This window comes from Arvicola amphibius, chromosome 2 (assembly GCF_903992535.2).
Source record: "Arvicola amphibius chromosome 2, mArvAmp1.2, whole genome shotgun sequence".
NCBI lineage: Eukaryota > Metazoa > Chordata > Mammalia > Rodentia > Cricetidae > Arvicola > Arvicola amphibius.
This window is the reverse complement of record NC_052048.2, coordinates 56,014,522-56,030,954: the sequence shown is the minus strand read 5'-3', so window position 1 is coordinate 56,030,954 and position 16,433 is coordinate 56,014,522. Positions and strand designations below refer to the sequence as shown.

The 16,433-nt window shown below is 50.2% G+C and overlaps 1 protein-coding gene across 2 annotated transcripts in view; it reads left to right on the top strand.

Annotated features, from left to right (window-relative positions):
• The window catches only part of Fgd5 (FYVE, RhoGEF and PH domain containing 5), a 97,327-nt gene that overhangs the window by 56,674 nt on the left and 24,220 nt on the right, over nt 1-16,433 (top strand). The window contains exons 5-8 of one of the 2 annotated variants that reach the window (XM_038320051.2): nt 49-79; nt 14,040-14,200; nt 14,395-14,560; nt 15,095-15,182. In XM_038320051.2, the coding sequence (XP_038175979.1) occupies nt 49-79; nt 14,040-14,200; nt 14,395-14,560; nt 15,095-15,182 (446 nt within the window). Of the gene's footprint in view, nt 1-48; nt 80-14,039; nt 14,201-14,394; nt 14,561-15,091; nt 15,183-16,433 lie in introns of both variants that reach the window. The other variant, XM_038320050.2, reaches the window with a different exon arrangement.

Genomic DNA, 16,433 nt, shown 5'->3' with positions numbered 1-16,433 from the left:
TTGTTCAGGATGGAGTTAACACAACATTGTCCTTCTCTCCTTCCGCAGATATGTGCAGATGCTGCAGCACTTAAGCCTGGTGAGTTCGTCATTCTGATCGTCTCTAACTAATTGCCCTTTTACAGAGCTGGACTCCGAGAAGCAGAAATCAGGGAGCACACAGGGGTGGCTACATTAACAGGCTTGGTGGCTGAGGCTCTGGGCCAGGCTTTTCAGATAAGCCTAGTCTACTGATGGATGTACTAGGCAGAATAACTCCGTGCCTGGGTGGGGTGGGGGCTCTGGCAGGGGACACTGGGAAGTAGTCTAGATATCGATGAGGATCCCCAAAGCAGTCTGTGTTTGTTTCTGTGGTGCTGGGAATAGAACCTAGGGCTTGCAGCATGCCAGGTGAGTGTTTCACTGCAGAGCCATGCCTAAACTCTGTGCCAGTGCCTTATATTTTGGTCCTTATGGACTATGATGTGTCTGCACAATGACAGTTGCTCAGGGAATCAAGGGGCTTTCTCAGTCACCCTGGTCTCCTCTTCCCTAGGAGATCTCTGGCAACAAATGCAGGAAGAAATCATTGAGGGTACAGGGGCATGGCCACAATTATGGGGAATCTGGAGAATGTGGTCAGGCTTTCCTGAGGAGGTGGTTTTGATTCAGGCTGAGTCATAGGGAGGGTTGCATGCAGCAAAGGTGAGGGGGCTGGATGTTTGGGCCTATGGCAGTTCTCCCAGTTGTCTAAGGATTTCCGGCCCCGCAGCAGTTCAGCCTTGATACTCGATTCCTTGGCTGTTTTATTCAGCTCATAGAATGTCAGAGCCACCAGTGGTCACTGGTAGGCATTTGGCAGGTAGTAACGTGTAGGCTCGGAGGAAATGACTGGGTCAAGGTCACGTAGTAATGGAGTCAAGGCAGACATGGATTTCCTAAGCTGTCCACTATTCTCATGCATGATCCACTCCTCAGAGAAGAAGACTAGAGGACCACCTTCCAGGGTCCTACATGAAGCCAGGCCTCGGGGTAAACCAGTTAGAGATCATGCTACTGCAGTGTTCCCATGTGAGCAGGGAGCAGCTGGCTCTCTGGGTGGAGGACCGATGAGTCCTCTGGTTTAGCACGGGCAGCTGCTTGGGGTTCCAGTTCCGTGTGTGTGGAGTTCCCAGGACTGAAGTACCCAGCCCTCCCCACCTTTGCTTCTGAAAGGGTGACTCAGCATGGCAGAGACAACTGGACCCCTGAATTCTGCTCCCTCACCGGCTCCTCCCTGATAGCTTCATGTGAGCTTGGCGCTCTTGTTTTATGAGGCACCAGTGTGAGTTTGCAGCACTTCCTGCCAGGTGGAGAGAGGCTAAAGCTGCTGGCAAGCCACAGTGCCATCCTGGGCAGGGCAGAGCCAGGAAATCAGCTCAGAAACTGCTTTCTGGAACTGCGCTGCTGAGTAGTTATCACATCAGATCTGCGTGGACAGAAGTGTCAGAGACCCCACCACATGGCTCCAAGCCAGAGATGCTGATCTTGAAGTAGACCAGAGACTTCAGAATGTAGCACCCAACCCAACCCAGGGCTCCTCCCACTCATTAAGGTTGGCAGGTTCTCCCTCAGATCTCTCTACTCCCCAAGGCCACTGTGCTGTGGGAAGGGGAGCGGGCTTCTGTTTCTCAGACTCGAGATTCAGTAGAGCTAATGTGTCAATCAAGTCATTCGGGTTGATTCCTGCCCCTTGGGGACCTGGTTCTGGAAGCCTGTTGGCTGGGAATTGTTTTTGTGTTTTTGAATGTTTGTGAAGGAATACGGAGAAGAACGTGAGAGAGCCTTTAAAGACCAGTGTGGTCCACAAAGCCTAGAACATTGATTTGCTGGGCCCTGACAAAGGTGCCCCCTTCTATCCTTCCAGAAGCCCACCATCAAAGCTTCTACCATCCTGCATGTCCCCTCCCATCCAGTTAGATGACTTTGGCCACTCACCTCCCTCTCATCTCCACAGCACCAAATACCGTACCCACATCGCCACCCACCACCGTTATCTACCAGCCGTCTAACCGCTGGCTTGCTATTCCAGACCTTTACCTCTGTGCCATCTACTCGTCAGTCCATCCTTTCTTTCCTCCATCTATAAATCCGCCCACACACCCTTCCCTCCTTTCCCTATCCACCCACCCCTCTATCCACACACTCATCTCTTGCTTTATCTATCTATGCATTCAACCACCCTTTTCCCTTCCCCATCCATTGATCAATCCATCTTTCAATAATTTATTCATTCTTCCTAATTCCCCCATTCTCATTCTCTCCCTGACCCCCAATTCACCCTGAAATATCATAGGCTGCTTGGTTGCCATTGTTACTGAAATGAGCCTTGGAACCCCAAAGATAAAAAAAAGGACTGAAATTTGCTCTTAAGAAGGTCTCAGTTTTTGTTGGTTTTGTGTGTGTGTGTGTGTGTGAGAGAGAGAGAGAGAGAGAGAGAGAGAGAGAGAGAGAGAGAGAAAGAGAGAGAGACCTACATGCCTGTATGTGTGCTTGCATGTGTGCAAGCACACATGTATGCATGTATGTGTATGTATATACACGTGTATAGGCCTAAAGTTGAGTCATTTTCCATCTTTTATTGCTTGAGAGAGGTTCTCTCACTAAACCCAATGCTCACCAATTCTGGCTAGGCTTGCTAGCTGATTTGCCCCAGGGATCCCTTGTCTTCTGCTTCTCAAGTACTGGAATTGCAGGTGACCATGGCAGCTGCTTGGCTTTAACATGGGTTCCAGGCTGTGCTGGGAGCACATTACCATGAGCCATCTCCTCAGACTGACAGGTCGCGTTCTTGTGAAATTAGAGGATGAAGATGGTGAGAAGGCATACCTGTGTCACTCAGCTTAAATAGACTTTACATGGCTGTAGTTATGTGCAGAATCACAGGGCATGATAGGAACCCAGGTCGGCTTATAGGAGAGGTGTTATGGAGGTGAACGTGGGAGGAGAGAATCTCCAGGTGCAGAAGGTGGAGTGACTGGCATGGGCAGGTGCATGGGGCTTGAAGATGTGTGGTTGAGTGGTGTATCAGCTGTGTGGTAAAGTGTGGCTGTTTCGCAGAGGCCAAACCAAGGGTCAGAGAAAGGACCCAGAACCAAGATGAGCAGGCTGCAAAGCCCCCACAATACCCCTGAGGGCTTGTGCTTTTCCTTGTATGTGGTGAGCTGGTGTTTCAAACAGCACTGGTTTCTGACCACCTTTGGTTTTAAACAAGAAAACAAATTTCTCCTATTAGAAGCTTATAACTCCTCCCAGGGGTCCCTCCTCTGCACAGAGGTTTCTCCGGACTGCCAATGGGGAGTGAATGGGGAGTGGCTTCTGTCAGGTCCCCAGGGAGAAGTCCTGGGACCCAGAAGAACTGGTGTCTGTCCCATTCACCCCTTGGCACACCTTCTGCAGTTCCTTTGTAGTACAGCTTTCCTCTCAGCCCTCTGGATGCCCTTAGAGTGTGTGGGGTCTCCTGCAGCCGCTGTCTGCTTTTCCACTGGCTTACAGCTTCCACTTCCTGGTTGTCAGTGTCTTCTCTTCATTCAGGTCTCAGCCCAGGGGTCACCAGGGAACAAGCATGTTCAGGACTCAGTGATGTGGGGTAGCCTGCTACTGTGCTCACGGACCCTCAGTGACATCCCGATGCCATCTCATTCACAGACCCTCCATGAAGGCCCCATGGCATCTCTCCCACACACCCTCAGTGAAACCCCTGTGTCATTTTGCTTTCCAGAGATTTTCTCAAGGGTTGGTGGGCAACTTATCTCTGCTTGGCAACATCTGGGCCTTGACCCAGAAGATTCAAAGACCAGGAGTACCTTGAAGGCCAGGGACTGCAATCTCCTGTAGGTGTCTTCTCTCACACATCTGGTGGGAGATGGAAGCTACTGTCTGGGGCCTCATCTGGGCCTGTGGTCAGCAAACTTACCTATGGCCTCTCCCTGTGGGCTCCAAATAGGCTAGTCTAGGCTTCCTCCCAGCCAGTGGCCGGGTGCCAAGAGTGATTGTCCCAAGAGAAAGCTAGGAGGAAGTGCGTGCCATTTTTATGACCCAGGCTTGGAAGTCACGTAGCGCCACTTCCACCATTCTCCACGAGTGGAGACAGTTTAAGAGGTCCACCCAAGTTCAAGGGCGAGGAATATAATCTCTACCATTCAATAGGAGGATTATCAAGCACACATTTCGTAAATATCCTGTAGGAGATACTGTTGTGGTCATTTTTTTTTTTTGAAAAACATAACTCACCATAAACACTTTCTAAAAATGACTTTGTGTCTCCTAGGAACATGTTTGACTTCTGGCAGCAAAACTTCAACTATGGCGTCTTAAATAATGTAGGGGTTGTCCTCATGTGGAGCAAATCCAGAAGGCAGTGTTGGGGACTCCTCTACATCTCAGAAACTGCATGCGTTTCAAGGGTTCCTCATGAACTTGGGTAGCTGCTATGGTCCTAACCTTTATATACATCTCTCAGGCAGAAATAAAGTAAAAAGGAGAAAAGCTAAAGTTTCTGACTCCCAGCTAGAGTTGGTTCCCTTGAAGATGCCTAGGGTACCACTGGGCAGCTTCTTCCCCTCGCTTGCCACGGCTAGCTTCAGGGGAAACCAGAACAGAAGGAGTCAGGGGCCAAAGCCAAGTAGAACTCCACGGCTGTGCTTTGTGATTATTCTGGATCTCAGGTGGGGTGGGAGTAGTAGGTACCCCAGAAAAGCTCTTCCTGTTCCCAGTCAGCTAGGTGGGGGGTCTTCTGTTCTGCATGCCTGGAAACTGAGGGTAGGCGAGAAGGGGCTCCTGCAGGACAAGGCTTGGGAAGCTTCTGAACCCCTCAGCATTTGACAGCAGCTGGTATCTGCAGCATACAGGCAGGACCAGGAGCAGATGGACCCCCTAGAGCTATCAGGTCACAGGTCCCAGCCCTGGTGTAGACCTAGGAAGTGGGTGTGGTGTGTTAAAGGAAAATAGCAGGTTTCAGGCTGGGGTAATGGATGGGTGGTTATGAGTGCTCGTTGCTCTTGCAGAGGACCCTGGGTTCACATCTCAGCACCCATATGGGCGTTCATAACTGTCTGTAACTTTAATTCCTGGGGATCCTATGCCCTCTTCTGGCCTACTTAGGCACTGCATGTACGTGGTACACAGACTAGAAACAATAAACACATATAATAAACAGAAATCTTAAAAGAAAAAAGAGAGAAAGAGAAAAAAGAAAACAGCAGGATCATGAGAAGGCAGCAGAGATGAAGTTTCGGCTCAGGAGAGAGAGAGGCTCGCAGTCACAGGCAGCCGTGATGAGACCCTGAAGTGGAAGAACAATAGGAAAGACAGCTGTTACAGAGTAGAACCAGGGACCCGAAGGAGGAGGGACAGATCCTTCGGATCTTCAGTTCCCAGGATAGTAGGAGAGTTGCCCTGTGTGATACCATGGGCAGCATCACTGAGTCTTGACGGGAGGGAGAGCCTTCAACACCATAGGACCAGGGAAGTATCTGACTCTCGTAGGTTTGAGGTATGTGTGGTAGGGAGTAAAACCCTCAAACCAGCCTATGGGCAAGAGGTCATGGGCACTGAGAAGTTTAGCTGTCACTCAGGGGCATTTTGGGTCTGGAAAGTGGGAAAGAGTAGACCTCGCATGCAGGGGTTGAGAAGAGAATGCAGCTCTAAGAACTGTAAGTTCACAGTAGCTCTCTGTGACTGCGGGGAGTAAAGGGGTAGCCTGACTTTGGGTACAATGAACATCACATGTCTGATCTATAATCTGACAGTGAGGAATTCTCAGCCTTATGGTAGCAGCTAGGGTATTGGAATTCCCCAGCTCTTGTCAGTGGCTGGTGTGATAGCCCCTGTCCCAGTATATCCAAGACCCTTCACCCTTAATTAAGGTCACCACTACTGCTGCGGCTGCCACCACTACCACCAATATGACTGGTTACTCCCACTGCCCCTTCCTACTGCTGGGCTGCTGGCACTGTTGCAGGCAGTGTGCAGCTCCAGGTCTTGTGTTCCATCTCTTCTGTTGCCGTTGATGCCCAAAGCCAAGTATACATCCAGAACGACACCATTTCTGGGGCCCAGCCTAACACCCCACTCTCCTGTGGCTATAGGGACTACTGCTGGCTGGATACTGCCTCTCTGCCTCACAGGTGGGGCATCATAGGAAGGCGTTTCGAGTGGCTCTCCGGTGGTCTGAGCATCTTGTTTCTATAGCCAGAGGGGTGTTTGCACGGATCACAGCAGACCATCATGTAAAAGAAGCATGGTGTTTAACACCAGTCACACAGCACAGTTCCTTTCTTGCTGGTCACAGCAGTCTGTAAACCCAGGGAAGGTTCTCACTCTCCGGTATAGTGGGAAAGCGTTTGTGGGGCTTGGAATTGGAAAAGTCCTTAGTAAACTTTAAGACACAAATTAAGACTGTTGTGGCTGTGGCTGAATGTTCAGAATCTCAACTTCTATAAACACAACCATCCCATGGCTTCCTCACGGTGTCTGGGGTACTTGATGCTTGGTAGGCTGGCAGTTTGACTGACGGTCCTCTGTTCAATGAGCCAGGATGCTGGGAAAGGAGCCACTGCCAATCAAATAGTCCATCTCCCAACATTGTTTGTTTTTAGGGAAATAAATATCAGTAGTACTTAAAATACGAACTTGCTGCAAGAATTGGTAGCTTGGCCATGTTTCGTATAGTTCTGACAATGCTCACTTCCTGCCAAACACTCCAGGGACAGATGGGCTCCCCTTCCCTGTCTCATCCCCATGGTGGTAGCTTACTTGAGAGCTTCTGAGCCGCAGGCTTTCCAGTTACTCCTTTCTCCCATTCTGCCCCACAGCCACAGCACTGGGCAGGGGACTTTCCAAGGGCTGGTGGCCAGACCTCCCTCTCCTGTACGGTCTCACACTTCATCATATTGTCCCTGGTACCTTCCTGGCTGACAACCCCCCACCCCGTGCATCTGTTGCCCTGTTACAGTGGGCATTCATTTCACAGGCTTCAGGGTGCTTTCTAGCTTGAGCCTTCCTTTACAGCACAGTATTGTTTGGCTTCCTCCTGTTTGTGGTTCCCCAGACTCCTGCTGCTGCTGGCTTCCTGGTTGCTGCGGTGGGAAGATGCATTTCCCTGTCATTGTAACACATCAAGACTTGTGTTACAGCCAAGCATAGGTCACCGTGGGCCAGCGGCTGCTCCACTCGTTCTTGTTTCAGGTGTGTCCCCTGTACTCATCTCTCTTTCTGGCCCTGTGTCACTTCAGCCCTCTGAGGCCAGTGCATTTATGTGTTTCTTTCTCTTGCTGGGCATCTGTCCCCATGTCTGTCTCATGGAGAATGGACAGCGTGAGAGGAAGCGGTGCCTAGAGGGAACCCCATGAACAAAAGGTGGGGTTTTACACACTGAAATATCCAGCTCAGATTTCCAGGCGTAGGGGAAGGAGTCTCCGGGGAAGGCATGTCCAGCAGCAGAAAAGGAAGGCTTGTGATTACAGAGTGATCGGCGTGTGCACAGGCCCAAAGGCCAGCTAGGTCTGGCATGTTTGGGAACTGAGAGAAATTCAGCCCGGTGGAGGATGCTGTGGGCAGGAAGACTGAGAAAGCTGAGGCCAGCAGCGAAGGGGGAAGGTAGAGAGCCCCTCGACTTCTGGGGCTTGATCTCAAGTGTGTGAGAGTCTGCTGGTGGCCCTAGAAAGAGCTTCTGTGGCATGTTGGGAAAAGCCGAGGATTGCGTTCCTTTGGTGACCAGCTATGGTGTGAAGAGCCAGATCGATACCAGGTAGTAGGTGGATGAGGCTCTGCCATGGTCCTGTGAGCATGTATGAGGGGAAGGGACTCCAGAGAGGGCCCAAGCACAGGTGGACACCCAGCCATGCCTGGAGAAGTGGACATGGTCTCCTCATGGAAGATATGGGTGGGGCAGGGTTAGGGTACCCTGGGCAGGACAGAGGTTTTGTCATAGACCACAAGGAGATATGTATTAGGATTTTTGAGTTCTCCTAGTATGCCCCAAACTAGAGCACTGTCCACTCTCCCAGGTAGTGAGAACTGCAATAAAGCACCCATATCCTCCAGGACAGGACTGACCTCTCAAGACAAGCTCAGGGTCTACAGGGCTCTGGGGTCAGCACATTCATGAGTTTCCTTATCAGAATGTGGCACTGTCTGCCCCACCCATCCCCCATCCGTTCATTCAGTCAGCTCCTCCTCAGGCAGTCAGTATCCGAGGTGACAGGCATGGCAGGGTCAGTGACTGCTGTGTGCCAACTCTCCACACATTGTTTCATTTCATTGCACACTGTATATACTTAAGAGATAGATGAGTACAGGCCCAGACACTGGGTCTCAGAGAAGGTGAATGACTTTCCCTGGGTCACACAGCCAGGGTGAAGTCATGTCAGGGTTTTTTGACTTCAGAGCCGTGGGAGAGAAAGAGGGGTCACTGTGATCTGGAGGGGTGATGTCTGGGAAGACTTTGTAAAGAGATGGACCTTGCCCAACAGAAAGTAGAGACAAGCCTTACAGAGGGGGAAACTCCTGGGAGAGGGTATGGAGACATTGGGCCACCTAGGAAGTCTCTACGTGTCATGTGTCAGGTCTCTCAAAGGGACTCAGTGCCCTGATGACTCAGGTAGGCAGGCATGGAAAGGGAGTTAGGGAAGGATGTCCTGGTGAGTTGATTGACAGTGGGAAATTCTGGGGACCTAAGGTTAACTCAGACAATCTCCTCAGCTGACTATGGCTCTCCCCTACTTCTCTTGCCTCCCTGACTGTGGACACCATTAGGACATTTTTTTTCCATTGTTGTTGTTTTGAGACAGGTTCTGGTTGTGTTGCTCAAGCATGCTTGAGCTCAGGATCCTCCTACCTCTGCATCCCAATGTGTGCTCCACTGAATCCTGCTGGGAAAATCATTTTAACTGAGAGAAAGGAGAGTTCTATCTTCTGGGTCTTGCTGGCTCCCCAAGCCATAATGAGTTCTCTAGCTTCTTGAGGGCTTGGGGGGCACACATTTTGGCTCAATCCATGATTGTTCTCCCCCTGGTTATCAAGGATTGAAGCAGGAGTTACAGGGAGACCCATGGAGAAGGCCTGTTTCTGGGCAGGTGTTATTGCCTCCTGTGTGTTTGTGCTGCTCTTCCTCCATGACCCTGATCTCTGAGGAAGCAGGTGATCCTTGGAGGGTTTGGAATAGAGGCAAAAAAGTAGGGTATTCCAACTTGACCCCTATCCCCCAGGGGACTCAGAATTGTTTGCTTTTAAAAATATTCTTGTAACTTGCCTGTAGTTAGTTAGTGAACTAATCTTAGCAAAAGAGCTCATGTATGTGTGCAAGCAAGGCAGACACTACTTCCATCATCAGAGAAGATTCCTGTCCGTGCCAATGACAGAGGTCACCAGTATGTGCATTAATGTTCTTGCCCATCTAGTTTGTAGTTCCTACAAATGTACCTCTCTGGGCATTTCATTTAAATGGCATCTTAAGCTATGGCCTTTGTGGTCGGCTTCTTCCCTCTAGCATCTGCTGTCAAGGTTTGCCCATCTTTGCCTGCACTGGTCCTTCATTCACTTGTGACTGAGTCCATTTGGATGTCACAGTCTGTTTGCGCCTTTCCCAGAGGATGGACATTGGGCCCTTGCTGGTTGTGGGGAATGCTAAGCTGCAGGAAGCATGTGTGTCTGCAGTTCCCTTGGTCTCACACCTAGTGCAACTGCTGGGTCTCACGGTGATGCTAACCTTTTGATTTTCCCTGGGGTCTCTTTCCATTCACCATGGATTAAGAAGGCAACAACAGACCAAAGAACTGATTTCATCCTCCAAGTCCTCAAGTCCTGCTTGATGAACAAACGAGTTTATTGGAATTACTTACAGGAACATGGCTGACTCATGGCAGCTCACAGGTCTGCTCTGTGTTCTGCTGGGTGGTTAGTCCTTTTTTTGTATCCCTGTAAATAAGTCCATTATCAAACATGCAATTTACAAACATTTTCTCTCACTCTTTGGGTCTTCTTTACTCCCTTTTCAGGTTCTGTCCATCCATCCATCCATCCATCCATCCATCCATCCATCCATCTATCCATCCATCCATCCATCCATCTATCCATCCATCCATCCATCCATATTAGGTGGAATCCAGTATCTTATGTATGCTAGGCAAATGCTCTGTCACTAAATTAAATCCCAGTCCTCATCTTCACTCTCTTGATACTGTTCTTTGAAGCACAAAAGTTTTGTTTTAATTTTGATGTTATCACACTATCCATTCTGTTGTTGTTTTGTTTTGTATTATTTTTGCTGCCTGTGGTTTTAGAGCCTCGTCTGGAAGGTTCCCTCACTGCTGTGTGCTCTTTGTAAGTTATAGCCATTCCCCTTATGCTCACACACCTCTCACTACGGAGCATAAGTCTTCACGGGTTTCTGCACCGTTAATCCTTTCAGTGGCCAGTGTAGAAGCATGGTCTGCTCCACAGAAGATTATCCTCAGGATGCCCAGTATCCTCTGGCGATTGGTTAGGCCAAGCGAACCTGTGTTCCCTGCACAGCGTACAGCCAGCCTAGACCCTGTTGACATAAGTGGGAAATGGCTGAGGACAGTGTGGGGTTAGCTGTGTGGGATTCTAGAGTCCAGTTGACCCAACAGGGACATCCATGATTAACTAGTGTCTTAGTTACTGTTCTCCTGCTGTGAGGAAACACCATGACCAAGACAACTTATGAGAGAAAACATTTCATTGGGGTTATGTTTATCGTTTTAGAGGGCGAGTCCATAGCGTCATGGCAGGGAATGGAGTGGCCGGCAGACAGGTGTGGTTCTGGAGAAGTATCTGAGAGCTCACATCCTGACCCTCAGACAGCAGGGACTGGTGCTGCCTTTTGAAAACGCAAAGCCCATCCCCAGTGATGGAAGGAACTGGCACTTTGGAATCAGGCAAACATGGACTCAAGAATGAGGACCTTGAGCAAATTATGGAGATTTGGAAATTATGGAGAAAATGGAAATTACAACCAGTTGGGGCTGCCATAAATATTAATGAAGAAACTGGGCCTGGGACTGGATGGTAGAAGGCTTTCTTTACATGCATGAGGACCTGGGTTCAGTTCTCAGTGCACACACACACACACACACACACACACACACAGAAGGGAGGTATGAAGTGTGAGGCACATGACTCTTGGTATGTATGCTCAGTAAATGTTCCTGTTATTATCTCCAAGAACCTTCCTTAGTTGGGTTGCTGGAGGTGCTGGTGGAAGACAGGAAACAGAACCCTAAAACATAGCAGCAGAAGGTGTTTGTGTCTCCACTTTGGAGTCCAGAGAATCAGGGGGTCATCTGAGGTCATACAGAAGTGCCTCCGTGGTAGATAGGGGATGTGAGCATCTCTAGGCCTTGACTTAGGGAGTCCTGCAGGCTGGAGTAGGGACTCCCCAATGCATACACTAAGGGAATGGCATGGCCCTTGTCTATCCCTAAAGCCGCATCCCATTCCAGCACTCTGTACTTTCTTGCAAGGGAGCACTGACGAGCATACTCATGACCACACATGCACACACAGACAACTCACTATGCACGCGCTCATCCTCATGAACTCTCATGACTAAGACCATCTTCAATCTCTCAGATGCCCTGCTGCCTGGGGCAGCACATGCTGCTCTCCCGTCAGCACTGCCCTTTGGTCTCCATGGAGGCATGGCCTCCCCGCCAGCCTTTATCAAGCCAGATCCCTCACTTCTGACTTGTCCTAGGTCCCCATTCTGGTCCATGTCATACATGTCTCCTTGTCTTTTTTTTTTTTAATCACAATCTGTTGGTGGGCAGAACTACGTGTCTCCACTACCCTCTGTCCTTGGGGCTTGCTACTTAATGTCTCCACTACATGTCTCCACTACCCTCTATCCTTGGAGCAAGCACTCAATGTATAGCAGAATGTTTGCTGGAATACTTAAGATGAGGTTTCCTCCCTGGGGATGGTTACTGAGACCCTGTGGTTTTGCCCAGGGATGGAGGCAGCAGAATCCTTTCCACCGGAGATGCCCAGTGCAGTCGGCACTCCATGGTTCCATTAAGAACAGACATGAGAGTGGATTGTGATTTTCTTGCTGATGGCTGTTCTGTCCTGTAGATGGCCATCTTGTCCTGCAGGTGGCTACCGTGCCTGCTGGGACTGAGCCAGTGAGGATTAATTACCATGCAGGAAATGATTTACGGAGCTGTTAACACTGAAGCTCCCCAGAGGACGCTATGCATGCCACTGTCTGTCTGCCCTAGCTGTTTTCCTTTCTCTCCTTCCCTCTTTGCTCTCCAGACATTCTCTTCTTGTGCTCCCTCTCTTTGTCTGGGCTATGTGGTGCTTTTGGGTGTGAGCCTCACAGTGACAGGATCCCAATCTTGACTTCCTCAGACAAAGGCTCCACTCCTGCTAACTAGCAGTTGTGTGATTCCCCAAAGGGAATGAAGTTCCTCTCACACTGAAGGTGCCTCTGAGCTCCAGAGACAGCAGACAACAAACCATGTGTGAGCCCATGCCCTAAACACATATCATCTGAAGTGTCATAACTATGGCGTCTTCCAATCTGTAGGGACACCTTCCAAGCCCCCAGTGGACGCCTGAAACCCTACAGGGCACCAATCCTAAACATGCAGCTTGTTCCTGTACTTGCGCCCCCATAATGCCATAGTTGGCATCAGTTGTCAACCTCAATTGAGGAACTGTTTCCTTCGAATTAGTCTATTGGCCAGTCTATGTGGCATTGTCTTGATTAATGATTGATGGGAGAGGACCCAGCCTGCTGTGCCAGCCCACTATGGGACGTGCCGCCCCTGGGCAGGTGGCTGGGGCTGTATAAAGAGGCAGTCTGAGCAAGCCATGAGGAGCAAGTTAGTAAGCAGCATTCCTCCATGACCTCTGCTTCAGTTCCTGCCTCCTGGTTCCTGCCCTGACTTTCCTGGATGATGGACAGTGAGCTGGAAGTTAACCCTTTCCTTCCCAGGATGCTGTGGGTCATGGTTCTGTCACAGTAATAGAAAGTAAACTAGAACAGGTGACAAAGCCTGGTCCTCAGATCATACATAGCAAGCGGTGGCAATAGCTAATGCTAAAATAATGAGAAAAGTTATGAGTTTCCCTCTGCCCCCTTTCTTCTGAGGCTGTGAGCTGATGTCTGTATATGAGCTAAGGGAAGAAAATGGCAACGGTGTGTGTCAGGCTCCTTCTTACCTTGGACTAGACAAGAGGAGAAGTTTGTAGGACTGTGCACATGTGGCCTTACACAAACTCCTCTTTGGCCTTTGTGAGTTTCTACTTTGGTCTCTTGAACTTTGGGGTCACAGACACCTGCTGTGACTTTTCCTTTTAGTGTGTATATGTGGGGCAGGGATCCCATGAAGTCTAGCCTGACCTCAAACTCTGTGTAGCCCAGAATAACCGTGAACTTCTCATCTACTGTGTCTTTTATTTTCGAAATGATACTTTTGTGTGTGTGTCTGTGCGTGTGTACGTATGAGTGTGTCTGTGTGTGTGAGCATGTGTGTATTTATATACACTCATATCAGTGTACACACGTGGAGGTCAGAGGACAACTTTCAGGAGTCAGTTTTCTTCTTCCAGTCTGTGGGTGTTAGGAGTTGAACTCGTCCTGTTTGACAGCAAGTGTCTTAACTCACTAAGCCATCTCCCTGGTCCTGCTGTGGCTTTGTAAAGCTCTCTTTTGAAACAACATAGCACTGGAGCTTCTTCCAAGGTGGAGAACTAGAAAGCAAGGACTTTGCATTTCCTTTGTGAAGGAATCAGCAGCTGATTCCTTCTTGTAAACAAAGGGTCCTGGCCAAGTCACCACGGGGGGCGACACTGCTGTGTGTGAGCAAGGGCGAAGACAGCCCTGTAGCAGGAGGGTACTAGATGGCCTTCCTGATCCACAGGTGGCAGTGTGGAGCCAGTAGCAGTGACTGGCCTCAGTTCTTGCAGCCACCTCTGTTCAGGTCAGGGCTCTGGAGCCTCAAGGGCCCTCCCTGCCTGATGCAGTATGTAACAGGCCTCTGGGCTTGCAGGATTTCCATGGAGCTGTCCTGAGGGCCTTGGAGAACATAGAGCAAGAGGGCAGAGAGCCACTAGCCCAAGAGGAGCTGCGGCAGGGCCTGCGGGAGCTCCCTGCTATCTGTGACCTTCACCAGGGCATCCTGGAGAACCTGGAGCAGAGGCTGGGGGATTGGTGAGCAGCATGGGGTCCCATACCCCGTTTATGCCACCTGGGGTGGGGGCAGACAAAAATCTCCACAAATACAAAATGCTGTCTCCTGGAGAGGTGGTAAGTTGTGCACCCCCAAGCAAAGCAGCCCCCAGAGCCCCTCCTGTCACCCTTTGTTGGTCCACAGGCTGACTTTTCACTGTCTGTCCTCTCCCTAGCAATGGGGAGGGCCAACAGCCGCAGGTGGCCGACATCTTCCTGGTCCGTGAGCAGGAATTTGAACACCATGCTGCACACATCCTGCAGTTTGACAGGTACCTGGGGCTGCTCGCTGAGAGTTGCCTGCTCTCACCCCGGCTGGCCACCACCGTCCGGGAATTTGAGGTGGGTTCCCAGGTCTTTAGAGACCCTGCTGTAAGGATATTGTGGGGGCCAGACAGGGGGTCATAGAAAGACCTAAGAGAGGTGAATGAGACATATAGAAGGACCAATCTGGGCAGCAGGTCGGGAGACCCGATGGGGACTCGAAGGAGGGGAACCCAGGACTGAATGACCCCTCTTGGGCAATGGGTGGTGAGGTCACAGGAAGAATCTTAGAGCTAGTTCTCTCATTTCTATAAACCAAGCTGGGGCCCAGCCAGAGAGCAACCACGGAAGTGGCCAGCACTGGTCACAAACGGGAAGGCTAGCTCCTGGGTGGGCAAAGGGGAGCTTATCTCTGTTACTAATGTTGGGGCAGAATAGGGCCTCAGAGAACTGAGTTACCGAGCGTGACAGTGAACCTGCCAGGATGATCCAAGAGGACTTCCTGTGGAAGACAGCCTGGGTCTGACAATGTGAGAGATTGCAGTTGGTCAGAGCAGGATGAAGTGTGTCTGTGGGTCTCTGATGGCATCTCTCCTCCCCTCTTCAAAGCAGCAGAGTTCACAAGGGGGCGGCCAGAGCATGAAGCATCGGATGCTGCGTGTAGTCCAGCGCCTCTTCCAGTACCAAGTGTTGCTCACTGGTGAGAGAGTCCAGGGGGACTGAGGTGGGGTGCCACGGGAATAAGACCTTCATGCAGATTTGCAGGTGTAGGAAAGACTGGCACAGCTCCAGATCCCCAGGGTCACACAGAGTCACATACACTGCCACCACTAGCCCTCTCCTGCCCCCAAACCCAGAAATCTGGTGAGACTCTCAACTGTGCATTTTCTAACTCAGCTGACATCTTACAAAAGCTGCCTTCCTAGGCCCTGTCATGGTAAGAATAGTGGACATTTTCCACCTCGGGCCCACTGCCATCCTGTGGCTTTGCTGTGTGCTCCCTCTTGAGGCCTAGCCCTCTCAGCTCTGTGATATGCTGGCCAGCCTTCCTCCCATCTTCTGCCCTTCTGCCACTCCGGCTGCCTCTTCTTTTTGGCTTACCAGAGTGACTTCCCACTGTTCTGTTGCTGTGAAGAGACACCATGACCAAGCACCTCTTATAAGAGAAAGCATTTAATTGGGAACTGGCTTATAGTTCAGAGAATCAGCTCATTGTCATTATGGCAGGGAGCATGGGACAAGCATGGCTGAGAACGAGATACTGATCTTCAGGGAGGCAGGCAGACAGACAGACAGACAGATACTTGGCCTTGTGTACACTTTTGAACCCTTAAAGCCCGTGTCCAACAACACATTTCCTCCCACAAGGCCACACTTATTCCAGTAAGGTCACACCTCCTAATCTTTCTAATCCTTCTCAAATAGTGCTACTCCCTGGTGACTGAGCACTCAAACTGAGCCTATTGGGGGGGGTTCTTATTCTTATTCAAACTACCTCACAGGGCCTAGGCCTAGGCCCTCCCTCTTCCCTTCCCTCTCTACCTTGCAGACACCCCTACCTCTGTGCTGAGCTCCATGCTCACTGGCCACAGCCTTCCACATCGGTGCAGGCCCTATCCTGTTTCTGAGGCTCCCATGAGTGTCTTTTTTACTCCCTTGCAGGGTAGGGCACATGCACTTTGAGGGGTCACAAGGAAATTGTGCTGGAGTTGCAGTCTAAATAATCTACTCATTTGATTCAGCAAGTAGTCCCTGAGCACTGCCTAAGTACCAGACCCATGCTGGATGCTGGCAATGGCAGCAAATGGCAGTTACAATGGAGAGATAGAATACTATGACAAGCCATGGGCTTAGCATATGCCAGGCCCTGGGTCCATCCCTCGTACCAGTGATTTTATATCTAAGTATGCAAATATATATTAAAATATACGAATACATAATATCTGTGTTG